Raw genomic sequence first — 27,477 nt, 5'->3', positions numbered from 1 at the left:
AGTCACAGCACAGGCTCCACATCTTCTAATTACAGAAAAATGACAATATTTTATGATTTTATAATAAACAAATAAAAGAACAGCAACACACTTTCACTTGCATCTTGAAACGAGACTGAATCCCTTTAAACTAAACACTGAGATAGGGAACACAAACAAATATTTGGAGCTGGATCTTCAACTGCCACGTTTTGGGATACCGACAAAGAGGCTCTAATGAGTAACATTTGTACCCACAATAAGATGCGGACAAAGCTATTTGCAATCAGAAATTTGCACTTGGAAAAAAAAAAAAAAAAAAAAAAAAGTGAAGGCAGTTGCAGAACTGCTGGTTAATAAGCTATTCTCAATATTATTTCTCAATAAGAAATGGGAAGAGTGTGCTATCACATCGCTGTAAATTCTTTTTAAGACTGCAGTATAACTTAGATAAGGTTGAAATCTCTAGGTTTTTCCCAGGGAAAATGTGTTTTTCCAGTTTCTAAAGCAAAACTAGAGAATTTCAGGTTAATAGAGGGAAAACCATATTCTCTGAGTGATGATAGGGTAGTATGTGAAACTTTACCTGTTCTGTGAACTTTTAGGCCATGAGAGAGTGCATATTATGATTCAATATATTTTGTAGGATGTATGCCACAACCATACATCCTACTCAGGCTCCCGTGAACTCAAATCCATATGTCTAAAGCATTGCCAGCATCCCTGAAGCAATGCACACTTGCAGATATGGAAAATTTTGACTGAGCAAGGGGAACAGCTGCACACCACTTCAGAAATCAATTTCTAACTCTCCACCTCCACAGAAATGAAGATCCAAGATGGGTAATACACCAGCAAAACACAGACATTTTGGTTGCAAACTGGTTTAGAGTTCTGTGAACATGTTTTGTTATCTTTGCTCACTTGCCAAATATTTGGGGTGAACAACTTTCACCCTCAATGTTTAAGAACCTCTGCTGTTTCATCCCTGTTCTTTTTTCTTTTCTTTTTCTTTTCCTTTTTTTTTTTTTTTTTTTTTTAATGTTGCTTACTTCTGCCTATTAACTGGATATCTAGCCTTTAAACAAGAAAATAAAAATAACAAACAATGAATGCAACAACAACAAATATTTTTGTTGGAGACACTCAAGTGAAGGACCCTGAGCACTGATACGAACAACAGTCTGGGCAGGAAATGCAGTGATCAATGCCGAGCAGATGTTCCAACAGAACAAGGTGATTGTGCTTTTTTTGTTTGTTTGTTTGTTTGTTTTCTTATTGCCATTAGATACATGCAGTTCTGTATTCATTAAGAACTTATTCATGTTTTTAACATGCAGATATTTTGCAAGTTCCCAGCTTCCTAAATTCTCTCCCTTAATTTCCAGTAATTCCCATAAAGAAAAGGCAAGTTTGTGCTGAAATCTAAACTGCCACATCCTGACACAATCTCACAGAGACTCTCTCCAGAGCATGAATGTCTGGACTGAAATCCTGGCCTCAGCACAGGCAATTCCACCAAAACTTGGAAAGATGAGAAAAAAACATTTTTTGGGGGGGAGAAACAAGATGGAGGTAGAATGCTCAGATCCCAATTCACTAATCTTTTAATCTTGTGTAACAGGATGAGATTAATACAAACATGCTAACCTGTCCAAATTGGAAGTCTTTCAAATTTCAAGCACAGGAAACAACAACATTTTTTTTCAGACAGGATGTCAGAGTTGCCCCTGTGGTTATATGTGAGCTGAGGACAATGTTGTTACATGAGATCAAGTTACAAACACAAGCAAACAGAAAACAATCTCTGAACGTCACTGCTCAAGATTTGACAAGAAGCACAGCTGACCTGTTAGGAAGGTTAAATACTCTCAAGCGAGCTCTGGGAGAATATTAGAAGTTCGCTGCTGGACACCAAGTTCTGTGCAGTTAAATTGTCAATTTGTTTGCCCAAGTTAATGCTTATCTTACTTTATGCTTGCTGTGGTTTTACTAACACATTTGACCTGCAGATCTTAAAGCAGTGGCTTTGCTAGCATAATAAGAAGTTTCTGGATTTTCCAAACACCTAGGAAGACTATTTCGGTAGTTTCCACAGCACAGAAACCTGTAGTTACTCATATATTTGAAACTTCCAGTGAGGTGGATGACAGTTACTTAACCACAAACCTTACTATTTCATTTCTATTTCTACTGTTTAGCACAACCTCACTATAAGGAGTTTCTGAAATTGTTTACAAAGGCTGATGCAGAGGCTGTATGCAGTCTGGTCCAAGGGCAATGGTTTCCCGAAGTCACTTGTAAACAGCAGAAAGAGATAATATTTTCTGTAATTGAAAAAAAAAAAAAAAAAGTCCTCACCTTGCACCAAGGACCATTAGAGACAGGGCGGGCTTCCAAAATATCTGCTCCTTCATTTTCTTCCATGTCTGCTTTGTTGAAAAACTTTGGTTTCCAAAGAAAAACATTAAATTACCCTCCAAGCAAAATCAAACCAAACTATTTAGTCTCTAGTATTCCGGTTTGCCAAATCCCTGCAGTAAACCACACAGAAGCTTTACGGACACTTGTCTAATCCAAGGTTTCAGATCCCTGTTTCTTGTTGGATTTCAGAGGCACAAAGCTTGGCCTTTCTGTTAAGCCTCTACTGCTCCTCTTGTCAGGTATTTATCTCCTTCAGGCCTTACTTGCGGATCCAGGTTTTCACATAACAAATGGCAAATGTTTATCAGAATATGGCTTCCCAGGTACTGTAAGAGAGCTGACACTGAACCTCTGATCATCTCAGGAGAAACTTGACAACGAAGTGCAATAGCATGGCCACACCTCTCCACTGCGAGAGCTGGCTGAGACCATAAAATCACAGACAAGGTCACCCAGCAACCAACCATTCCACGTCACTGCAGTCATAAAGCTAACTTACATTCAACCTATAGCTTGGGTAGATAAATATTTTTATTAGATGAAAGAAATCCAGAGAAGATGGCGGGGGGCTGGCTGTTCTTATCTGAAATACATTTCAATCAACGCAAAGCTTGCAGCAGATATCTGAGCAACATCTGCAAATCCCATTGGGGTAAAAACCCTATAAAACATCACCGTTAGTGTGAGCAGTGCTGTGTGCCCCAGTAGGCCGGGTGGATAGTCCCTGCAGGGCCTCAAGCAGGAGAGAGATGATGAGCTCTTGTTCAGGTGCCTACTAGGCTTCCATCTGCCACGTGCTCAGTTTAACAAAGCTCCATTCTCAAAAGTCTTCATAAAATAGGGACAGTTTACAAAATAGCCTCAAGTTCCCTGCCAGAGTCCATAAAAATCAGGTTACATGATAAGGCAGCTTTTTCCCTACCTCAGGGAGCTTTCTCAAGCAAATGAATTGTTTTTCTCAGGGACTGGAGTACCATGTACCTAAAGGAGCATGCTCACTTTACAAAGAAATTCCTCTCCAAGTACATCACACATTATAGAAAGAGGCTACAATAAATATGAATAAAAGCAGGTAACAAAAGATCAATCCTCTTTGTCCTGTTTACATTGCGTATCAGGCAGTGCAATTGCAGATAGCTGATGCCCTAAAATTTCGAAACTGACTGTGATCTCTGGCATCTATTTAAAGACACACATGGCTTCGTTTTCCATGCAGCTGCTTGGCCCTCTCAGGAAAGGTCTTTCCTTTAAGGATCCCCAAAACAGAGGAGTCCAGCAAGGCCACTTTTCCCTGTCTCTAGTATGTGAACTTCTTTCTGGCCGAGCAATTCTTTATATGTATATGCTTTGTGTCTTTATATCTATATGGTAACATTCTTTCTAGTAGTAACTGTAAAGAAAGATTAATTTTAGTTCTGTCAAAATAGAAAATCTTTTAGTCAATCATTCATATTGGCAGCATCCTTAAAAAATAGTGCTTTAGTCCTTTCTCTGTCACCAAGGCACAAAGTGCATAAGTGATTTACTCAAGATCACGTGCTAGATCTATGTACTCATCTATTCATTAATCAAATTTGATTTCATGAGATATTTCTCAGCAGTTTAATTAAAATTGGTCTTTAAGGAGTTGGAGAGTACATTTTACAAAATGGTAACTAACCAAAAGCATCAATCTAGGTTAGGACATGAATAGAAACACTGTCAGTAGTGCCAGGTGTGTGCATTATTGATTATATATTTATTTCAAAGAAGTGAAGTCAAAAGTGATAAACAAAATAGGCAATAAGCATAAGGACACAGGTGTCTCTTTAGGGAGAGACAGCAAAGCAAAGGATAAAAGCATGAATTTGGAGGCCAGTGACCTGGTATGTCTTCACTATTGATCCTGTGATTCTGAGGAAGTAAACCAAAGTTCTGTGTCTCAGTTTCCCCACCTGTACTGTGAGACGAGCAATACTCAGCACTGCTGTCTCACAGGAATAGCAGGCTGTGCAGTGAAGATATTCAATGTCTTTATCTAACTTGCATCTCTTCCTACTGACGTGTGAACTCCTTATCCTACCATTTGCCCACATAAGCCCAAGGAAAGCAAAGCCAACATGCCCCTCAGGGTGCTACACAAGCGTAACACTATCCCAGCCTTCTCTCAGTGGCCAACACTAGTCTACAGTCCTACAGGTCTCAGGCACATGCTCACTCCACTGCAGTGGTGAAATTGAGTCTCAGACAGCAAATTTTGCCTATTTTCAAATAACTCAAGGCCCACGTGAACTCACTGTCCACTCTAGCAGATGATCAGCCAAATTCCTGCCTGCCCAGCTGGAAGTTTCTGCTGCACGCAGGTTGGAGTTATACCAGTCTTTTCCCAGTTATTCAAAGGGGCTCCTTATAACAACAGCTTTAAAGACTCTCTTTTATGCCATTCCTTTGACTTGGGCAAAAATCTCCAATCACTAATTGCTGAATTTTAAGAAAGTAAGCAAAGGGCCTGGCTGAAATATCAAATTTCTTTCTTTTTTTTTTTTTCTTTTTTCTTTTTTTTTTTTTCTTTCATGTTTTCTATTTACAGGTCACACATTTAGTGACACATTAGCCATGTCCCTGAGCAGGGGAAACTAGACTTCCAAAGTTTGCTTGCATTAAATAGCAAGCAAAAGTACTGTACCTAATTATCCACGTAGGTGTCCATGCTATGCCTTCTGCTTTGATGATGTTCTGTGGCAGTAACAGTCAGACTTCTTCTGGTTTTGAATTGGCCATTTCCTAATTTAAAACAGAGTAATTAAAGGAAACACTTTCCCCATACACAGCATAACATACGATAAACTTTCCTATGGTTGCTGTGGAGAAACAAACTCAACCAGGTTTTCAGCTTGAACCTTCAGTGTAAACCAGCCATCTGTTCCAGGCTGTGTCAGATCACAGGAAGGATAGCCCACAGCTTGGTTTACTCCAGACTAATTTAGGACATCAGGACTCTCCCCATGGATTAGTCACTGACTTCTTGGGCAATGACAGGCCAGACACATTTGTCTCCGTAGCTCAGTGGTTTTCCCCTGTAAAACAACGGTAATGTCTCTTCCCTGCGTCAGAAGGTGACTTGAGGTTGGAGGACCTAGCCCTGATGCCGAGGTAGAAACTAAACTTTTCAGCCCATTTGTAGTTCTGCAGTCTTGACTGTCAAAGTCAACCAGAAAAGGGAAGAAGAGGAAAAAGAAAAGGAAAAATGCGGATGGGTCTAAAGATGGCTTTGAAGTCCAGCCCAGGAGTGGAGATCAGGAAGTGAGAACTGTAATTGCAGCTGGGTATCAGTTTCCTTTTTTATTTCTGGAAAGCCCACAGTATGGTGCAGTTTTTCTGCCTTTCCTTCAGCAAACAGGCAGGAATAACATTTACCTCTGCAGGAGAATGGTTGTTAAACAGAAGGGGCCATAGAGACAAAACAACTCTGCATTTCCAGTGCAGAAACAAGGAGGAAGCCTTGTGAACATGTCTGAAACATATTTCTTTTGGATCAGCAGTGAAAGCTGTAAATTATTTCTCATTTTGTTTCCTAAGGAAATTGTACTGTATTGCTTGTGGGCTCTGCCTGAGTTCCTTGGGAGGAGCGCCAGCTTCAAGCAAACTCAGTAGAGAGGAGATGTTGGGTTCATGAAAATGGGTGGTCTGGCAGAGGGAAGGGTTCCTACAAATGCCCCGCTGAGTGAGAGCCTCCAATCTGAGCTCACACCATCTGGAAAACTCACATGAGGAACTAGAGGGAAGCTGCCAGTGCTACAGAGATGTTATGTGTAACTTCAAGTTGTCCCAAATCTGGCACTGCTGAGCGGTTAGTGACACCCCGGCGCTGTTCATACCTCACTGAGCTGGGTGCTCGGCTGAACGCACAGTAGGCATGAGCATAAAACTCAACCACAGGTCTTGCAGCCTTTGACCCGAGCCCTGATAAGACTGCCCATTATAGAGGCTGCCCTGGCCTGTGAGTAACAAGCTGCTGCCACAACAAAACGTGTCAGAACAGGTTAATCGACATCGCGCTGTAACTTTAACGCTATTAATCAACATTAAACAAAGGTTTACATTTTTTTTCCTTTCTGAGATAAGCTGCAAGGCAGGTACCAGGGCTGCTGTGAGAAAACATGGACTAGATATAGTGAAATAAACCTGTTTGTTCCAGTTAAAAGAGCTTTGTGAGCTGAACTCATAGGCTGAGTTATCACAGAAGTGACCACATCTTGAAGACCATTGCAAAGAGTTTAGTTTTTGTTATTTGCTAGGCATAACTTGAATGTTTGGCCATTATAAATCTCTTCTTGTTTAGGAGAGAAATCTCATTTTGCATCATACAGTTCTTATCTTTTAGCAGAAGCAGGGGCAGGATCTGAGTATGCTGGTGTTTGCAGACAGCAGTGGTGCAGCACAGTCCGTCTCTGAGCTTCACAATGAGGAAAATGAGCTACAGTTGTGAAATCATTGCCTAATAATTGATGAGGACAGCCATTGCAGTCCTCTTCCACGCCCCTTCTTTGCTATTCTCCTATTCACCATACATAGCTGGATATATACAAAAGACAATGACAATACGGATAAAGTACAAGCCACACTCATAGAAGACATCACTTATGTCTTGCCTGATTTCCTCTTTCCCCATGACTAAGTAGCCCAGTCTTTTCAATTCATTTTTTCTTAGAATTACATTTGTCATCCTTTCAACAGCCCCTGAGCTCTCCCAAGGAATTTGTAAATAGGGTTACAGGGAAGAAGCTGGAGAGATCTATTCCTTCAAAAAGAAAACAGATACATTGAAACCCCCATTTCACCCTTCTTTTCAGGAATTCCCATTGGTAGCACAAACACCTTGTGACATGAGATCCTGATGCCAGCCTTCCCAAGAAAAGTCCAGCCCACCACAAGGCCAAAGAAATTTGGTTCAGTCTTTCTTGTCCAGAAAGGAAGGGTGGATGTGTATAAATCCTCAGTCTTCAAAATTCCTGAGTCTCGGGAAGCAAGCACACCCAGAAGAAGTCACTGTTAGCAAAAAGTGACTGTTTTGGGGGATACACTGACCATTTGTTGCCTATGAGAGGAAAAGTCTGTGGTAAACAACATACTTCTATGTGTGAAGTATTGGGTAAATACTGACATCATATATTGCCAAGTAATGGTACTTTTAGTATGCTATAAGGAAAATGTTATTTCTTCCTACTCTACAATGATGTCACCCACTCAGTGACAATCACAGTACTTACTAGTAAACTGCAGAGAAAAAAATGAACAGGTCTGGTATAATTTTTACAAGAGCTGTGTTACAGAGCCTGGGTCACTGAACTCTAGCTCCCTTGAACACAGTTCAGCATTACAGCTAGCCAGGGCCAAACTCTACCCAACACCCTTATAAACATCAAGCAAGTCACCTAACAGTTATTTCAGTGCCTTGCTGACTCAAAGGTAATATAGAAACAAGAGTACAGAGGATAGATTCTGTTTTAATTTAAATTTGCTGTTCAAAAGTGCATCACTGATGTTCTACTAAAATGAGATTTCAAATCTACAGAAGAAATAACATGTAATTCAAAAAGCAATTGCTGCTTCTGTAGAAACTTAAATTGTGCTTTGTACTAATGACTTGGAATTTCTTAAGGTTCATGTCAACAGTTTCCAGTTCATCTTAACTCCTGGTTCTTCCAAATATGTTTATATTTCTAAAAATGTGCAGTATATTTTGATTAACAGAATGAAATATTCTGAACAGTAATCTGAGGGAACAGGAACTCCTGAAATAAACCATGTTACCCACAGCAATCTCACCTGTGCCAGAGCTTAATAAAATAACAACATTTTGCCTTAATTTTAGAGACAGAGGGGCATAACTGAACCCAAAGGAGGGATCTAAAAGAATGGGTAATGGGCCCATAAATGTATGGCTTTTGAGCCATATTTTTTTTTTAATTAATGGCTATGTTGATATATTTTTTTGGTTCTCAGCCCACACAAAGAAGGTTTCAGAAGGCAGAGATCAGTCCCCATTTGGCTCCATATGTCATTTCTGACACCCTATGCAAAGCTAACCCTTGAGATATCTGTGTCCTAGCACTCCACAGCAATCACTTTCACACATATAGATATGCGAAAATTTTGACGTTGACAAGTAGTACTTTGTGTATGATCAAACAAAGAATACCTACAGGTAAAAAACATTTTTAGGTATTTTTACTTACTTTGATTGAAATGTCAATAGGAACAAGAAGAATAAACAAAAACTATTCTAAAACATCCATTATGGTAGACTGGAGAAAAGTTACTAGCATCACAGTAGCACCCTCTACTGTGCTGCTGTCATTGCGATTTGCCAGCACTTCCTAGATTAAATCTGGTATTTTGTGTCAGGATGCAACTTCACTCTTCCAAGGGTGAGCAGTCCTTGAGGTTTCTGTGCAGGCTGAAGGCTGGCATACAGGACTCCGCCTGCTGAAAGCCCTACACTCACCACATCCCAAGGGCCCATCAGTGGAAGGCACCATGGACTGTGGCGTGGGCATTAGTCGCTGTTGTTCTGTGCAAACCACCAAACAGGTTTTCAAGTTCATTGCAGGACACTGGTTTTGGGAATAGGTGTCAGTGAGGCACCACCATTTCTACACCTCCTTTACTTCATGGGGATAAGGTCTACTTTGTAAATGATTGCCAGGCCTTAGAGGTTGTCATGCAGGTAATGCTAAAGGTTATCTAATGGTGAGCTCTTTCTAGGTTATGTGCCTTGGTGAATGTTTCCATTGAGACAGAGCTCATGAAAAGGGCAGAATATCAACACCATCTTGTGGACAAAACGAAACATAGATGACTAAGGAGACAAACCAATCATTATTAACAAATGTTTGAATAAAGAACTGCAACTATTAAAGATCTTTGTGCTGTGTTAACAACACCTACAGCACAGTACAATACCTCCCAAGCAATGAGAAGAAAGAGCACTACAAAGATAGAGATTATTTTTTCATTGTGTAGTGGAAGAGAAATAAAAATACTTCCACAAGTTTCAAATCACACAGAGATAGAACACCAAAAGTAGCTACTGTCAGTCACAGCAAAATAGGTGCATAAATCCAGGTCTATAAGCTGTCTAAAAATTCATCTGTCACTATGTTGAACATAAAAAGATAGAGGCAAGATAGGGTATGTAAAACAGGGTTGATGGAAAACCATACACCATACTTTAGATGGGGAAGGCTACCTAAAATTTAAAAAACACTTCTTGCTCTTCTGAAGCAAAGCTGAGTCTGAGGTCCCTTAACTATCATCCATGTAGATTACAGATAGACCAGCATAGCTGAGGGTGTTACCTTAGTCTCTGCCAGTTCCTCCTCCTGCTTATCCCTGCCAGCTAGAATCACTTTCATGTTATCCACTCTGGGTCTCAGCCAAATAGCTTCTGCCTCTCTCTTGTCCTGCAAGACATAAAGTGAACAGAGAGATGGTATAAAGTGTTATAGAGCATGCAGTGGATTTGCTAGACTATTTTTTTTGTAGGGCTGTCTAATTCGTCACACTACCAAGCTCATGAAAATACCATTCCAGTAAGAAAACATTTGGAAAGTTCTGTTTCTCATTCATACATCTGGCTTCACCAACACATAAATCGTGACAATTTGCTATAAACTAATGAATGAACCACTTAATTGGGACATCACTCATTATCATAGAACTATTTCCTGCCTGCTCAATTAAGCTCTGAGAATGCTCTAGCATAAACAAAGCAGAAGCAGATACTCCTAGGAAGTGATAAATGCCAGAGGCTGAGGGGCATCCTGACAGTTTCAGCAGAGCTAAACACACTGGGTCTCGCCCTAGCAGGAATGAAGAGCCCCTGCCACTCTGGAAGGCTGGAACAGGGAATTCAACTCTGGCAACATAATTGACTAGCAGAAATATTTGTGGATCCAACAGCCTAATTTCCACCAGCAGCCCACAAAGCAAGACAAATTTCTTTTCCCCAGTGGGCCTAACTTTTGATTTAAAAAACAAAACAAATTTTATATGGAATTGCACAGACATCAGCCTATGCCTCTTAAGCATCAACACAGGAGTTGCAGTGCTACCCACCAAACTTTGCTGTTTGTGCTATTAATCAGATGGATACCAAAAGTAAAACCAAACGACAGTATTTTGAACTAGACAGCGGGAAGATTCAGGAGTAATCAACACCAAGAAACAATCACATTCTGCTAGGACAGGCACAGCCTACAGGAACTGACTGGAGAAAACCATTCTTTCCCTTCTGCCCACTAAGTAGGGAAAAAAAGCTCTCCTTCCCCTACTTTGTATACCAGCACTTAGCATTCCCAACCACAAACGACAGATACATGTACATTGCAAGAGGCTACCCCCACCTAAGGCTTCACCTTCTTTCTACATCCTCTCTGGTTTGGCATTGGTACTTTCAGAAACATATCTTACCAAAAAACAATAGACATGAAGAACTGTTATTACAAATATTTACACAGATGCAGCACATGGCTTCTTATAACCAGCGAGACTACTGAAGCCAAGTTTCAGAAGCAAAGTGCAAGGGAAATCCTAGCCCTCCAGAACCACTGCCTGGAGCGTGGCTGGCTAATTCCCTGCAGCTGAGCTGAGCCCACCCTGAAAATCTCTGTAGATTTGGCAACTGATTTATCACCTTTCCTTAAAGCTTCCAGTCAAGACTATGTTTCTAATGCTTCTTTTGACACCATCTATTCTGAATACCAATTATTTAAGACCTTCTCAGACTGAAAAATTATGAAAAATTCAAGTCCAGCCCATGTTTAATCTACTTTATCTACATATATAAACTGCAGCCTGGAACAGAGGTGGTCAAACACCATCACGCCTGCTTCCTCCATCTCGCCCAATAGCAAGGCCTGTTGCCCACATGTAATTTGGCCTCCAAAAATTGCTTGTAATTGGATATCAAAGCAGAAACCAAGCGCTCCTGTTTCTCACCATATGTTCCTATTTCCAGGGTCTTGTCTAACCAAAACCAACTGTGACATGGGCTGACCTCCCTCTCTGCAAGAATAAAAATAACTTGGAAGATTATAAGTATCAATGTTATGTGGTGGCATCTACCAGAGCAGTATTATATATCATGTTCCCTTCATCATTCCTCTTAAGGTTTTGCTGTCTCTGCATCACTCCCTCTTGAATGGGCTACTGGGGAAAATACTGATTCTCATCAGCATTTTTCCAGTTCTTCTACCATAAAGAAAGTCTACTAGAGCTTTAAAATATATATATATATATATATTTTTTTGTCATTGCGTTGTTCACTTCATAGATTCTGTCCTATAGCAGCATAACCATATCTCTCAATAGCACTGGTAAGACAGAAGAAAGTGTAAGAAATGGTAAATTTACATTTGGTTATACAGAAGTGCGTATCAACCCCAGGGACATTTGTAAGCATATTTGTGAATACATTTGCATATGTACTGTGCACTGGTGGGAAAATATTGCAGCTGCAAGAGAGACAGAAACTTTGTTCTCTCTGGTCTTGTGCTGCAGGAGACTTATACAGGATCACAAAAAGTCTTCAGCACTTTTGCAAACTGAAGCAGTTTCCAGGCATGTATTGTTTAACCATCGCTACACTTCATGGAGTACTTAAGCATGGTTCGCTTTTTCCTTATGTGGAAGTAAATTGGCTAAGTGACCAGCCAAGGTCAGTCAAGGAGACAGATCTGAGAAGGTCTCAAAAATATTCACACTACCAGATCCTCTGTCCCTAAGTGATGGTAGTAACACTTCATTTTGTCAATACATTTCTCCTAGGGTGTCTCTGCAATCTCTATTCTGATGCCACTGCTGAAACTGAACAGAAAGCTTCTGGTTATATGGAAAAACTCCCCTGCCTTCCTTGTTGAAGGAAACATGAGTTAGAGGCAAATCTATTCAGCCAAAACCTCCAAGGATGAGGTAGAAGAACATGTATTACTAGCAGAAAACAAAAAACAAACAACTTCAGAAGCATAGTGGTGGTTTGCAGGCTGAAAGACTTGGTACTGTGTGAGCAGTTTAAGGTTAATATATATATATTTTTTATGAAGGATAAGCAAAAAGCTGGGAAAAGGCTGATGTTCATACTTTTTTTTTTGCACCTAATTTGGTGTTTAATAACATCCTTTTCTAAAGTCCTACCAGACATAATCAAGGGAGCTATTAATGGAAAAGAAGAATTCTGATCCTTTGAGACTATATACAGATTTTTAAACACAGTTCAGTTTGCCCCAAAGCATACAAAACAGGAGAAATTCCATCTACACTGCGTGTTAACTTCACCTAAGTAAAACAAGAAAATGCATATGAAAGAAAAATGGTACTAATTGTTGAAGTTGCTCTTCATCTAAGTACTAGAACTAAGACTAAAGCTTAATTTCACATTAGCAGCTTTCAAATCTGTTTTTAGGCATGGCCTAAATAGGAAAGCATTTCCTGTTAAACTAGAAGCCTGAACTCCCAAGTCAATATGTTTGTTTGGTTGGGTTGGTTGTTTCTGCTTCTGAAAATGAGTTGAAGAAAAAAATCAGCAAGACACTTTCACAGGCCCGCTGTAAAGACAGCTCTGTTCCAGCATTAGGGATTATGTATTTGTCATCAAAGTAAAGATTACTACACTTTCTTTAAAACCCAGAACATGTGAGCCTTCAGAAGATTCAAACAGCAGTATAGGGTTCCACGGAAATGCATCACATGCCTAAAAGGAAACATCCCACAAGCAACAGAGTTTGTGAGAAACACAGTGATTGGAGAAAAAAAAAAAAATTTAGCATTTTTTCCTTCAAACTTAAAATAGTGTGTTTAATACAAAGGGTGATTTACAGTCCTTGTTTTGTTTTGAGCCATTTGCTTTTTACATTCCTCCCAGATGGGTATAAACAACTACCCAAGAGTCCTTGTAATTTTTCAGTCATCTTCACCATTGGATACCAATGCCTTAATTAAACACTACAAATCAAAACAGGATGGTAACTGAAAAAAATTTACAGAGCTTAAGCATTTGTTGGGGTCTAAAACTCTTAGTCTAACATTGGATATAAATGTGTCTTGAGTGTTTTCTCCTGTGATGTCAAAATCTCTAGTCTACACTATTTTTGAAGGAGCTACCTTCATTATTGGAATAAACTGGTAGAAGACTTCAAAGACAGGCCAGCCACCCCACCTATTCTTCCTTTCCTATGGCTCTAAAGAACATGAAAAACAACTTATCACATCAGAGCAGAGAGCAGCACATTTTCCAGAGAAAGAGAACATTAAGGTCAGTGCACATGCAGCACCTTTATCACTGGCAGGTCAATCACATTTATTGTGTGCGCATGGGGGGGAATTGTGCTTACAATTGCGTCAGAAAAGTATACTGAGATGAAGTCAGAGCATCTGTAATGTTTACATAAATCAGCTTTCAAGTAAGGATCACATATAACAAGATATGAAAGTAGTCTCCATCATCCTGGATGTATCAGAGGTACTTGTATCCAGCTATCAATCCACATTTGGCCAAAGCTTTTAATGTTTTCACAGCTGTATCGTGTGATACCTTATGTTATGCACAAATATATAGATATCCACTTCAGCACTAGAGCATGCAGAACAATGGCAAAAGAATGCCTTGGAATGCATGCTCCTCTACCCAGCTGTTTCAAGTTAAGCATCCAGCTCCCTTGTCATTACTTGTCATTAATTGAAAGCAAAACTCATTTATACTTGTAGACTCTGCTGAATTTCAACTGCCTAAAGAGCTTTGATTTTAAAAGACAGAAGCCATCTTTACTCAGTGAAGTGATAGTAGCCATGTTATTAGCTCTTCAAGTGTGGCATGTCTTACGGAATTCCACATCATCAACATATGAAGAAAACCTGCTTGGTCCCTTGCAGGTACTGGCAAAATACAATAATAGGGCTTTATATTTTGTTGATAACTTAGATGTGAGCATGTTATGCCTGACAGCTGATTTTGCAAGATCTTTTCTGTGTAGTTGCACTGTATTGTTTATTATCACAGTAGGGAGGAAGCAACTATTCCATACATCTATTGAGGGTACTCTCCCCCACCAGTCCCATTTCTGGGCAAAACACAAGCAACAGCATGTTACGTGAACAATATAGGACAAGGATATCCTGCATTATGATGTTCCATGTTTTACAGAAAAAGCCACGTGTATTTTCTATTTCCAGCTGTATGCTGGATATTACAAGCACCTAGCCATCCAGACATGTCATGATTACTCCTTTTAAGAAGAAAGGCAACACAAACAGAGAATGCAAAAAAGTTTATTAGCATAAAAAGTACATATTCAGTAATCAACACTCAAATCGCTGTATCTGCTACAGTTGAAGGAGGTTGTGTGAGTGGTAAAGGTGTCAGCTCTTTTTTTTTCCCTTTCCTCTTTTTTTTTTAGTTACGTAAACAATTCACAGTAAAACCTGTAGATGCAGACTATTAGCTACCATTTGTACACTTTAAAAAGTTAAATAAAAGAACCAATTTCAGCAATACAAAAAGTAATATAAAAATGTGTTCAGATGCATGACAAATGCATTCGAAGAAAATGTAGACAGACATCACAAGTAAATGAAAATAATGTTTTAAAGTTAGATCATACTGGAAATTCTCTGAATATCTGTATGGCCCAACATGAAAAGCATTATAAAATTACTTGGTTCCATAAGAGATCTGTACAGTTGCATCTGTTTTAACTGCATTAAACACTAATATATTAGAACAATAAACCAATTAAAAGGAATAAGAAATGTTAATTCAAGTTTAACATTTCAAGCTGCCTATTTGATAGAGTATCAGACAGAGGTAGATGTCCAATGTTAGTGACCATACTCATCTAGCAAAAGCCTTTAGCTATCTTGACAAGTTTTTACATTCAAAGCCAATGTGAAAGGGCTTCATAAATGAAGGATGTCTTTCAAAAAGCCAGCCAGAAAACCCGTATTGCTGATGGAAGTAGTTTCAATTATATTGCTTGAAGTGAAGAGTACCTAAGAATAAATCATTCTCTAGACCACTGTAAGGACACCACTGATCAAGCACTAACAAATTAATTTCACTTTTGTTAAAATGACTGCATGAGCTTATTTCCTATGCTTATTTTAAAAGCTGAACTATAGCTGCCTAGTTGGCTCATGACTAGTCAAAATAAGATTGCAGGGTACCACGGCGGCGGATATCACATGTCCAGCAATGGAAACCACCTCCCAATGAATTGGCATGGCGAATACTCACTTTAATTGTAGAAATGCCTGCAAGAAACATACATTGCATACTTTTAAATGAAAATCTCAAATTCATGTGGTAAGCTTTGATCAGAACATTAGATAATCTTTTATCAGATCATATAAAGTATTTCCTACTCATTTGTTAAGAATTTCTTTCCCCCAAATTCTAGGCAAAGAACAAGCTAGGAACATAGCTGATTTGTTTATTCCAGCCATACCCTCAGGAATATACAGTACCTGGTACACAGCTGGTGTTTGATGTGTTATGACATGTCAGTTAAAAAGATAATCATTTTCTTCAGCATGTGAAAAATTAGTTGAAATGCCACTATGATATGTGACCAAGGCACATTTACATAAATCTGTATAAGCATTTACAGTTCAGTCGCTGAATACACTCTTTCAAGTGCCTTTCAAGAAAAGCAGAATTGAAAGTACAGATCTCCAAGACTCTCTCTGAGAGGGGGAAGAAAAAGCTGTTATACTTATAACCTAGGTTAAGTTAAGCTTCCTCCCACTTCTTTTCAGCTCTGATTTTTCAGCTGTGGCTCAGCTTATGCAAAGTCGTGACAGATGGATTAGGATCAGAAGACTTTTCTGTTACAAAGTTTAACTTTTTCCTTTCTTCGTACTTTTGGGAGATCAAGAGCATTTCAGTAGAATCCACCATCTAGGTCAGAAATACTTTCATTCCCAGCAGACCCATCTCAGTCCTATGAACTTTGACTACAGAATTTTATGTAGAACTTGTACAGAGTAAAGTTCAAGTGTGAAAGATGTGTCATGACTGGCATTAACAGCTTCATTTTCTAAGTATTTTAAAGTATTTATAAATACTCTGCTCCTTGATCATGTGGAGAATTAAACAACCTAACACTAGAAAGCTAGAGTTGTTCACTAACAGCTGTACACCGAGTCTTTTAAGAGTAGAATAAAATATTAGATTGCATGGTTCTCATCTGTGAACTGCCTCAGATTTGAGGGAAGCTTCAATCAAGTGCTCTCTTCCATGAACAAAGCAGCCTTTCTTCTAAGTTCACTGTTATCTTTCACCTTCAGTTCATTCTCTCTCATTAGTCTTCTGCTTCAGGGAGTATTCTTTCTTATTCTCCAATACAACGATCCCTTACTTTGCTTGATTTTTCCTTATTTACCGATCAGTCCTTCTAACCTGTTAACATTTGCATCACCATGTGCTTATCCTGCAGCAAGAGTCAGCTGGCTATAGCACGAAGCAAAAGTAGACTACCCTCCTACTGACCAGCTATGCCTGTAAGTAGATCTACTCAAATCCTTCTCTCCCGGCATGATGGGAACAGTTGGATTAACTGCATGAGTTCTACAAATTAAGTCTATTTTATTTGTCTTTCCAGGGAGCAGTGCATAAGACTTGGACTTTTATATTCAACAATAGCTATCCTGCCACTGCATGTCTAAAGGAGTTCTGCCCTATCTAAGGTTACATCTTGCAGGAGAAAGATTCTCCATAAGTGAGCAGAAATACCTCGGTTAAGTAGTCTTAGACAGTTTGAAGTATAAAGAGAAGGAAAATCTGAAGCATTTTGGCAGTATCACTCAGCAATATGTATACAATCCCTCTAACACAGCCTTTGACACCAAACAGATAGTTTCACAATTACTACTCATACCTTCTTTTGTTTCAAGCTGTAGGTATGTCTTAAGCATTCAGGAGAGAAATCACTGAATGATTGTTAGTTATTAATTTGATTGTTTGAATACATTTCTCCAGTGTTGGTTCCTTTGACTACTATGAGTGAAGTCTCCACTCATCCTGATGCACGCAGTTGATCTCAAGATCATTTCACTTTAAGTGTATGTTAAAATAAATTAGGACATACCCAGTTTTTCAAACATCTTCTGAATTGAAGTCTCATTGGCATCGACCATCACACGTTTCTCATCCAGCATTAGGACATTCATGGAGAGCCATTTAGAAGACATCCACAGTGGGTGATCTAAACACACAAGAATGAACCTGCTACAGTAAATGTAGACTTGGTAGCAATGTTGTCCCATGAGAACATACTTAAGAATATTATGGAATTATTAGAAAAGAAAGTATGAATATACCGTCTGGGATGAGTGGCACAGGGGGGTGAATCACTGTCCAGCCTGCTTTCTTGAAGAGATCAATCTGAAAAATAAATTTAGTTAGATTCTAAACAGGCTTCTTTAAGTATCACATTATGTCATCCAACCTATGCCACATTTTCTCAGGGTAGTTCAGTATATACAACACCCCCTTCCCTTGTGTTCCATCCACAAAACCAATTTTTGTACAAGCACATTTTGAAGACCTTTTCCAACTTAGCATACCACTAGCATAGTTCTACTGTTTTTCTTAGTATAAGCTAAGTATACAAAGATACATTAAAGACAAAGACGATATATACAGTTTAGAGCCCGTCAAGTGAAAATGATATTTGTAAGAATGTTAAATAAGTATTATATTTTAGTATTATTAATTTGTCTATAGGAATCACTGATATGAATTAGTGCCGTTTATAGAGACAAAACCAGCAAAAATACCACAAAGTTATTTCTGCATTGTGCTTCCTGAGAAGCTTAATATGCAGTCTATTTAACAAAGGAAAGAAAAACGTAGGCATTCTGTTGAATTTGTTTCTCTCATAATAACACAATTAAGTTAAAAATAAGAGGAGGATAATTTAGTTAAAGAGAATTGACTTTTCAACCTCATTGCCTGAATACTTGGAGGGGTTCTTTATTCATGTGTAACCACCAGAGGGAGATCTAGTTCTAAAAACTCAGTAAGCAACCCAGCCTGCCATTATTTTTAAGAAAAGCCCCTCTTCACCCTCACTTCAAATGATTTAAATGATCAGCAAGGATATCTGAATCATTTTAAATATCAAACACTTGATACTTTCTGCTTTGATGCAATCTTACCTGGTAGCAGGGACGGTCTGGGTTAGACAGCACAAGGCCAGGTCCAATGATATTGAACGTGGCATCAATGTGCATAGGGTTTGGATCCTTAAAGGATATCACATGCACTCTATAGTCTGGTGCAAGATGTCGTCTCATCCATTCAATGCCCATGTAATTAGTAACCTAAAAACAGAAACTTTCACTAGAGTATAAATGACATCCAAATTTTGTTTGTATAAGGTTTTATTTAAATAAATATTTAACAGCAAGATACTAGAAGTCTATGCCTCTAGTTAATATTTAACAGATAGTCTATAAATACCAACTTTTGTCAATACTAGCATTTTTATGGTGTTTGGAAATGTAAATATAAAAATATCAATCATCAAAGATAGATAACAACACTGTTGGAAGAAATCTTTGTTTACCTGACTCCTTTGTACAAAGATATCTCTTCCAGCTCTAATGAAGTCAGCAGCATCAAAGCATGGCTCAAATTCAGTAGTTACAAATTTTCCCTGAGCAGCCAGTTTGTGCCTGTCTTCAACAGAGCGGATGGGATAATCCTAATTCAGAAAGGAAATAACTTTAGGTTGGAGCTGGTAGGCAAAAGTTTTCAAACCATTTGCTACTGACGAGCATTTTGAAATGAAGAAAATATGTTTACATTGATAGCTAGTATGTTCTGTATGTTCCCTTGGAGTTGGTTTGGTTTTCTTACTTCTAAATGAGTAGAAAAAAAAAAAAAAAAAAAGTGTTATTACGGAATTTTAAATAAATAGATTTTCAATTACACTTAAGAACAGATAATGGTATAAGAGACGAGTTGTATCACAAAGTTGTTTGTCAGAGCTACTGTCTCAATAGTATACTGACTTGTGCACTGAAAGTGTTCATTACCAGTCACAGTTTAGATCTTTCACTGTTTCTTCAAGTAGCTTCCAAAATACAAGTCCTTCATGCAAAACAATAATTGTGATGTCTTTTTGGTGAAAAGAAATATACATAACTCTTTCCCACCTTCCTGATATATTCAGGAAATACTAATTCTTTGAAGTACTCTTTGTGATGACCTTCAAGCATTCTTTCCTCTTTAGCAATGTTAAGTTATAGTCAGTAATCAAAACAATTCAGAGCAGACGTGATTCCAATAGGCACAACTTCCTGTTTCTTATTACACAGGTGCACACTCAGTTTCACCTGGATAGACTGTAGAAAGTTTTCCAACGCTAAAGAAAACACAAATTCACTTATTTTCCTCTGTCCCTTCCAATTTTGTGAAACAAATTTCTGGTTGAAATTATCAAAAGTTCTGAAGCAAAATGAGAATAATACCTTATCGTAGAGCTCATCTGCCATTGTGGGTTTGGGAGCAGTTGTCCATTTAGCACCACAGTTGAAGTACTCTTTAATTATTCGTCTATATGCTCTGTACTCAAAGAAGCGAGCACGCCAAGCCATAGGCGCTTCAATAATTTCATTTCCCACCACCAGTAGGATGTCTCTTGGCATGGCAGCATACATACCTTAAAGGAAAAAGTACATGAATCTATGAAACAAATAGGCTTTTCTCAGATTGTTCAGGTTCTTCACTTTTTACCAACATTTTTAACATTAGTTTTCTATCTGAAAGACTTGCAAAGAGCATCTTCACAAAAGTCAGGAAAATAGCCCATAATGAGGCTCTTATTGACAGTCTTCAGTTTTTCAAGGTGACATTTTCCATTCAAAATACTTGCAACAGTTTGCTACAAAGCCTCATTCATAACAAGTTTACAGCTAGAAGGAAGCAATCCACAATCTACAAGTTTCCACAATCTGATTAATGGAAACTAACTATGTTTATGAACTATGCAGAAGACTTCTATAAGAGGTAAGAGGTAGTAGGTTTTCCAAGTGGACCTCATTTTTTGTATGTAATCCTTTTAAATAGTAATAGCACGGAACAGGAATTTGACACAATGCAGAACTAGTCCCAGTAGGGTACATAAATAAGAAACAAGGACAAAAACCTAAAATGAACAACCAAAACCAGCTTTGTTATTATATTGCTAAGAATTTTCATAATTATTACCTGGTTCCCACTGAACTTCTACTAGTAAAAACTAACTTAAGAACACACTTGCCATGAAGGGAACATGGAGACCACAATTGGTACAAAGTTGAGTAGGATACACTGTCTCCAGACAGCCCCCCTCCAAGCAGGAAGTTAGACTAGATGTCAGCCAAAGTGTCTCAGACAAGAGAGCTAAACAGACTATACACCCTTCAACAACAGAATAGTATTTACCTGTAGATTCAAAATCAGGTGTTTTATACTTCACAGACCAGTCAATTGGATCAGGCCTCTTGACAATTACACCTTCTTGTTTCAAAATATTGCACATTTCCTCAATTTCAGCAATAGCTTTTTTTACATGGCCTTCGGGGAAATTCTGGCCTCCAAATTTCTGATAAAATCCCCAATACTTTTCATATGTGTTGGCCTAGGACAAAAGGACAAGCGACAAATAAGCATCATTTTTTTTTTGGCAAAGTGAAATAGATGTATAACATACAATTCATGTTCAGTTTCTTGTTCTTTCACCATCTCAACATTGCATTGTATAAGTTATAACATAGCACACCTTACATTTGATTCCTGCTCTAATTTGAGGAGTTGTTAAAAACTGTTAATGGCCTGCTGATCCTTCTAAAATGAAGGACTGGAGTGAGGCAGTGGAAGGAAGGCAGGAGATTCAAGACTTCAGATAAATGCTGCCACTTATTCACTGTCAAGGACCCCTATCCTAGAAGCACTCTGCTGTCTTTTTGTGGTTATTAATGGCTATTAATATTTATTTACTCTAGCTATTAATATTTATCACTGGCAAGGTTTTGCTCAGATGTTTTATGATGTGCATGTGTCCAGTTATTAAATATGTTTAAGTGCAGGTGTTAGACCAGTTGTGAATAGCTGATAGTGTCTTCACCAAATACACACAGCAACAGAATTAAGTTTCAGCTGTACATGCTGAGAAGACTCACTCAACTAGCACGCAGTTCCAGTACTGCTGACAGACTGTACACATAGCATGATGCCTGGGAAAAAGTCCTTTGATGAGCAGCAGAAAAAGAAAGGAGAAATCAATTCTGGAAAGGGGAGAAGTACACATTTCATTCCCATTTGCAAATCTAGTGTTTTGACTTTTAGATGGGATATTCAGGGCATTTTCTTTCCTCGTATTTTTGGATATGGATGGATCAGTAGCTTTAAATTCCTTGTTCCTACAGATGGAAATACTGCTACAAATAATGTAATAAATTATTTCTTTAGAAGTCTTTTCCCCTCTCTAGTCATAGCCCTATAGAAAGTCTCATTATTATCGAATCACAGACAAAACCCAAGACAGTCTATATAAACACCTCCTATTCACACTTCAGTGAGTATTTACTAGCTAGTGTTGCCAAGTGGCCGTGAAAAATTTGGTCCTTGTTATGCTAAACTTGTACAAACACACCAGTCATAAAGGAAACCCTATAGACACGTGTTATTTAATAAGGCTAGCAAAAATTCACCTGTCTGTAATCACCTTGTTAAAACCTCACTTTGGTACTGTCACAGTAGTGGCATCGGGAATTGTAAAGCAGCTACAGATGATACGCCCTGTTTGCTAGAAGTGGCCATATTTCAGATAATGCAGAAGTCTAGAAAATGCAAGTGATAAATTCATCTTTCAGGGTTGGATTAAAACAAGTATAACACTTACAGGCCAAAATCCTCTGCTCCTGAAATCCTCTGACAGTCTTCTCAAATTAAAAAATAATAATAATAATTTGGAATTATGTTCTTGCATTCATGGTTGAAAAGAAAAAACAGATTTTCAAAACAGATTAGGCTGCTTCAGCAGCGTGTCTTTGGAAGCACTTCATTCAGATTTATAAGCTGTTGGAACCAGCAAGCTTTGATGGGTCTCTGGTAACACTAGCATGACAGATGAACACGTGCAAACATAGCCCTTCTGGAATGACAGCAGAAAGCATCAGAAACAGCGAAGAAAGAGGTCAGGACCTCCCTCTCCCAATTCTGCTCATTCAGACAGCATGACTGACAGCAACTGTACACAGGAAAACCTTGCCCTCCTGAAGATGAGGAAGACTCATGCAACTGCAGTCCTTACTGTCTCCCTGAGAGCATTGCTCTGGACAGAAACAATGCAGTGATGAACCCCCAACAACGAATGTTGCCAGTATGGTGTGTGAGTCCCAAGCAGGCAAAGCAATTCTGTGAACAGAGATCAGGGATGATGCCTTCAGCAATCTAGGCTATCCACTGCACTCTCTACTATTTCTGGTTATTTGCCCTCAAACTATAGAGGTAAGATAGAAAGGGGGAAAAAAAAATCAACCTTTTAGACATTCTTAACATTTATATAGAGAGCCCAAGCAAAGGTCTCAGTATGGCCATGCTCCTCCACTACTGAAACATGTTCCCATCCTTCCTGGGGGAATTTATTCCTTCCCTGCCCCATGCCCAACTGCTACCCCTCTTCTCCCCCCAAGGTCTTGGGTGATTTGATCACCTCAGATTTGCCAGCTGTTCAGAAGTCACATGCAGATCATATGAACTGCCTAGCATTCCCATGGACTCCTGTTCTGCTAATGAGACAAATTTGTCCTAAGGAGTAAAGCTAGTTATTTTCAGAGTCACCCATGTTATATTTGAATCTCATTAATTCCTAAGAGGTATAGCTCTCCTCTACTACTGCTCCTATTTCTCAAATGTGAAAAATGACACTTGTGGTGCCCTGATCTGATAGCGCAATCTTAAAATTATGACAAAGTGAAACACCATAACACCACTCCTATTCTATACTATAACAACACTCATATTCTGAATAGAAGGGCAAGAAACTCTGTGACTGGGACATCTATTTTGTACTAATTCAGGGTTGAGATTTCAGGCCCCTTTGACCACATACTTACATACTTGCAACTTATTTCAGACTTCTCAAAAACTGCCATGGCCAGGAAATAGAAATGAGCTTTAAATAATATTCTCAATGCACTTTATGAGCTATAAATCTGAAAGTACATGAAAAACTGTAGTGGTATTTGGGAGGATGGGGGAGAAGCAACATTATCTTTCCAAAAGAAAGTCAAGAATGTGCTGTAAGAAAAAGATTATCTTTAAGAAAAACGATAATCACTCCCTACAGTTGATATATATTTAAAACATTTATAGTGAGGAAATAACTAACGTTATCAATATTAATGCTCTCTAGCCCTACCTTAAAGTTAGCTTCTCACTGAAGATATAATGATCTATTGTAATATCTCTTCATCAAAAACGCATTATTTAAAAAATATACTGAAAAATTGTTGTGAAGTACAAAGCCATAAAGCTCAACGGTTTGACTAAATGTCAGCTGTTTCAGAAGAATACAGCCGAATAGTGAGACTTGATCAATGTGCTAATTCAAAAGAGGGCATCTTCCTAACTGATGGAATGCTAGATAAAATTTCCTATGTTTTTTCCAAATAGTGCATTTCCCTTTACATAACCTACACATGCCATTTCAAGCTCCCAAAAGGATAAGCAATAAAAAAAGCTGTCAAACATGTCAGCTTATTAAAATTCCTCAGATATTTAGAGTTTCCTATTCAATTCATTGATACCTCCTCCTCATGCCAAGCGCATCATTTCTACATCACAGGAAAAAGGCTTTTGTTGTACTTTGAGATGTGCTTTTGGTATACACAAGACCTGAACGCATCCATACTTCCTGCACTTAAGTATTTCATACATAAACATGCTTACAGTTTTAAAACACAACTTAGAAGTACCTCAAAAGCCAGTATTTACAAAAACAGCATTATGATTTGAGACGTTTTTCAGGTAAAACAGTTTAGTTTTTCCTCTATACAATTCAAAGTTGATAAATTCAAACTGCAAGTTTTGTAACTGATAACCCTCATTCAGACTTGGCAGAAGCCGTGTGATATACAGCAGCCCTAATATTGCCATTTACAGGAACATAATAGGGAAATAGATTCTTTTTTACCACCCCTACCTTTCAGACACATGGCAGAGGTCTGAATAACATCCAGATCTATTAAGATCTTTTGCTATAGGCAAGGTAGGATTTAGAACATTGCTTGGATTATTCAACAATGTCCACAAGGTAGAATTACCATAACAATTTTTACAGTACAATTAAGACAAAAGCAGAGAAAACTAGAAAAAATAAATAACATCTCAACGAGCACACTCTATTCCTGTTACCTATTTTGGCCAATGTATTCATCAGACAGTTTACATAGGCAGTTTACATAAAGAAAAGCTAAAAGTAAAGCTTGCTTTAACCCCCAGATAGCAGGTCTTCAAATTTCAGAGTTAATTCTATACTTTGACACTCCTCATTAAGCTTTTAATATCGCATAGAACAATAGCCCTGAGTGACTTGAGCCCATTTGATTAGTTAGGGTTTAATAGACACTAGAACAAGGCTAAGAGTAAAGTATGTGATATTTCAGCAAATTAGACATTTGAAAGAATATTTTTTTTCTGATATTAAAGCCCTTGGTCATTACTTGAGAACATAATTTTGCTCCAATGTGATGTTAGAATGTAACAAAGATAGCAGTTGGGTTTTCTCCATTCTCTTTCTGTCCATTCCTTGTGCCAGTTTTAAGTACATAAACGCACACACACATATTTTAGAGTAGAAATCCCAGTCCTCATTAGCTTGTTTTTCTGAAGCTGCCAGAATTTCTCTGGAGTGTCTGGAACGGGATTCCAGAGGTTGGTAAGTGAGTTGAAGCTTTCAAGGAGTCTTTTACAAGTCATAATGAAGTCAGTGGCAAATTTTCATTGAGCTACTGGGGCCAAGGTATCATCTCAAATATCCCAGTGTATGTCAAAGGATTACTCTTCTGTCTGGAGATTAGAACCACCAGGCTGCAGTAATTCATTCAAACTCCTTCAAACACTTTTGGCCAGAATCATAGCCCGAGTTTTAAAGAAAAATATACAAAGGTAAAATGGGCTGGAGGACAAAGAATTTATTTCCACAAGTACATCCAAAGCTTCCCTTAAACTACCATTTCCAGCACTTTAAACATCTTTTCAGTATCATCTGTCCTAAGCAATAAGAGAAGAATTTCTCTGTCTGTGTGCGTGCATCTGTGTCATATCTCCTCCCCCTTTTAACACTGAGGTCTTCAGTCAATTTTGTCAAGATAGCCTGTAAAATTTTACTAAGGTCTCTCCAGCAGCTGTGTTATGCCAGCTCATTTTGCTGGGATAGCCATGCATTGCATGTCCCTCCTCTAAGGCAGCAATGTGACATCATGCTGTATCTATAATGTGACACGGGAAGAGAAAAACTCAGGCTTATCCCCAGGAATGCAGGTAACAACACATGTTCAGCACTTTAAAGTCCAGCTAAAGTTCACAAAAAGAGTTCAGAGCAAGCCCAGCATTTGAGCATTTCTCTTGAACTAGAGAATGAAAGCTTCTGCTTAGTTTAAAACCATTCAAGAGTCTAATTTTTCTGTGTAAAGCTTTTCTTAAAGACACATAAGAAAAAAAGCAAGGCTGAAATACAAGATTTTAAAGAGCAAAGAAACATAGATTTAAGTTACTGTTATAGTTTTATGCACACATACAAAAAAAAAACAAAAAAACAAAAAAACCAAAAAAAAAACAGGTGAGTACCTACAATACTTACTATAGCGCATGGGATTTCCAACGAGCTATTTAAAACCTCAGTCCTACAGCTACAGACACTAATCTCTCTCAGACCATTAAGTAGACAGCTATACTTCCTTTTCCTTCAAGTTGTAACCCTACTTGGTTTCAAGCCCCAGCTCACCAATTATATCAATCCTGCCACCTATCTCAAATGCTACAATGCATGTAGCCTGATAGTGTCTGGACTATATTACTAGATAATGCTGTACATATTAAAGACTGTCTCTACTACATAGTGACTTCAGTTAAAAATTAAATCAGTCGAAGGCGGGAACCAAAAGCATAACCCCCACCAATACAGCTGAGCTGTAAAATTCCAGAGATGTAAACAACTAACATTAAAGAAGAACTTTCATGGGTAAATACTATACCTTGTGCACTGCAAAGCTTAAGTTGCATATATAGAAACTGCACTACTTTCCATTTAAAGTTGTTGTTTTTCTTGTTTACCTTAACCTCCACAGAAAAAGGAGGAACACAAGCATTTTCAGCTCTTCCCACAATGACTTCTTCCAGTGGGTCCCATTCATTGTATGAACAAACAGGACAGTCCTTAGGCACAGAGTTTGTAGCCTTATTGTCATCAGCAGCACAGGTGTTCTGGGAGGCCGTAGCTGCCTGGGTGCTCTGGAAAGTTCGCTGCACCCATCCTGTAAAGACTCTTCCAAGCTTAAAATAGAAATAAAAATAACGTTTCCCTTACAGAAGGCAAAAAGTAACAGTTCAGAAGCCCACAAGTGCCTTACCCCGTAACCCTAAAACAAGCATTATGTGGAACATTAACAGTAACACACTGTTTATTAGAGGCATTCTAATTTATTCGTGGCATAGTATATGCTTAAAAGACAATTTGCCTTCTAAAATACATTCTGTCTGGAGGAATAACGGCATGGGAGAACAAAACTGACAGCGATGACTGATGTCACTGAACTCAGCGTTGCTGAACGGGGAGGATGCCCATGGGAGCCCCTGCCACGGAAACCAGTACCGTGCCCACACTCGGGGCTCATCCCTGCGTGCCCGCGGCCACCCCAACCCCGTCGGAGCGACCCCGGCCCCGCCGAGCGTGGCGGCGGATCAGCACGGCACCAACCCGCGAGCCGATGAAATGCGCCGCTTCGGCTCCGCGGCTCCCCCCGCGCAAGCACCGCACTCGCAGCATC

General features: G+C 38.7%; 2 protein-coding genes and 1 long non-coding RNA gene across 3 annotated transcripts in view; 1 reads left to right on the top strand and 2 right to left on the bottom strand.

The window, feature by feature from the left end:
* LOC309882202 (high affinity cAMP-specific and IBMX-insensitive 3',5'-cyclic phosphodiesterase 8A-like) overlaps positions 1-2,359 on the bottom strand; it is a 166,063-nt gene extending 163,704 nt beyond the window's left edge. Inside the window, exon 1 of the mRNA XM_082769038.1 lies at positions 2,341-2,359. The gene's annotated coding sequence lies outside the window, so the exon portion shown is untranslated. The remainder of the gene's footprint in view (positions 1-2,340) is intronic.
* The window catches only part of LOC309882207, an 18,748-nt gene extending 1,250 nt beyond the window's left edge, over positions 1-17,498 (top strand). The window contains exons 3-5 of the long non-coding RNA XR_014318251.1: positions 1,057-1,215; positions 16,875-16,938; positions 17,040-17,498. This is a non-coding gene — a long non-coding RNA (uncharacterized lncRNA). The remainder of the gene's footprint in view (positions 1-1,056; positions 1,216-16,874; positions 16,939-17,039) is intronic.
* GATM (glycine amidinotransferase) lies at positions 14,740-27,477 on the bottom strand. The gene is made up of 9 exons (XM_082769043.1): positions 27,408-27,477; positions 26,765-26,983; positions 20,870-21,065; positions 19,915-20,105; positions 19,008-19,145; positions 18,598-18,762; positions 17,758-17,821; positions 17,526-17,642; positions 14,740-15,690 (listed from the first exon to the last, which is right to left on the bottom strand). The coding sequence occupies exons 1-9, from the start codon at positions 27,474-27,476 to the stop codon at positions 15,578-15,580; spliced, it is 1,272 nt and encodes a 423-aa protein (XP_082625169.1). The 5' UTR covers position 27,477; the 3' UTR covers positions 14,740-15,577.

This window comes from Aythya marila, assembly GCF_965140915.1.
Source record: "Aythya marila genome assembly, chromosome: 11".
Lineage (NCBI taxonomy): Eukaryota > Metazoa > Chordata > Aves > Anseriformes > Anatidae > Aythya > Aythya marila.
Note: the sequence above shows the minus strand (reverse complement) of the source record. Positions and strands in the feature narration are given on the sequence as shown.

What these genes read in the sequence shown, in the direction of transcription:
- GATM (XM_082769043.1), bottom strand. Translation starts at nt 27,476, where the DNA reads ATGCTGCGAGTGCGGTGCTTGCGCGGGGGGAGCCGCGGAGCCGAAGCG. An exon ending in CGCATTTCATCGGCTCGCGG is followed by an intron (nt 26,984 to 27,407) that starts GTTGGTGCCGTG and finishes TTCTATTTTAAG; the next exon opens with CTTGGAAGAGTCTTTACAGG. An exon ending in ACCTGATTTTGAATCTACAG is followed by an intron (nt 20,106 to 20,869) that starts GTAAATACTATT and finishes TTTTCCTTTAAG; the next exon opens with GTATGTATGCTGCCATGCCA.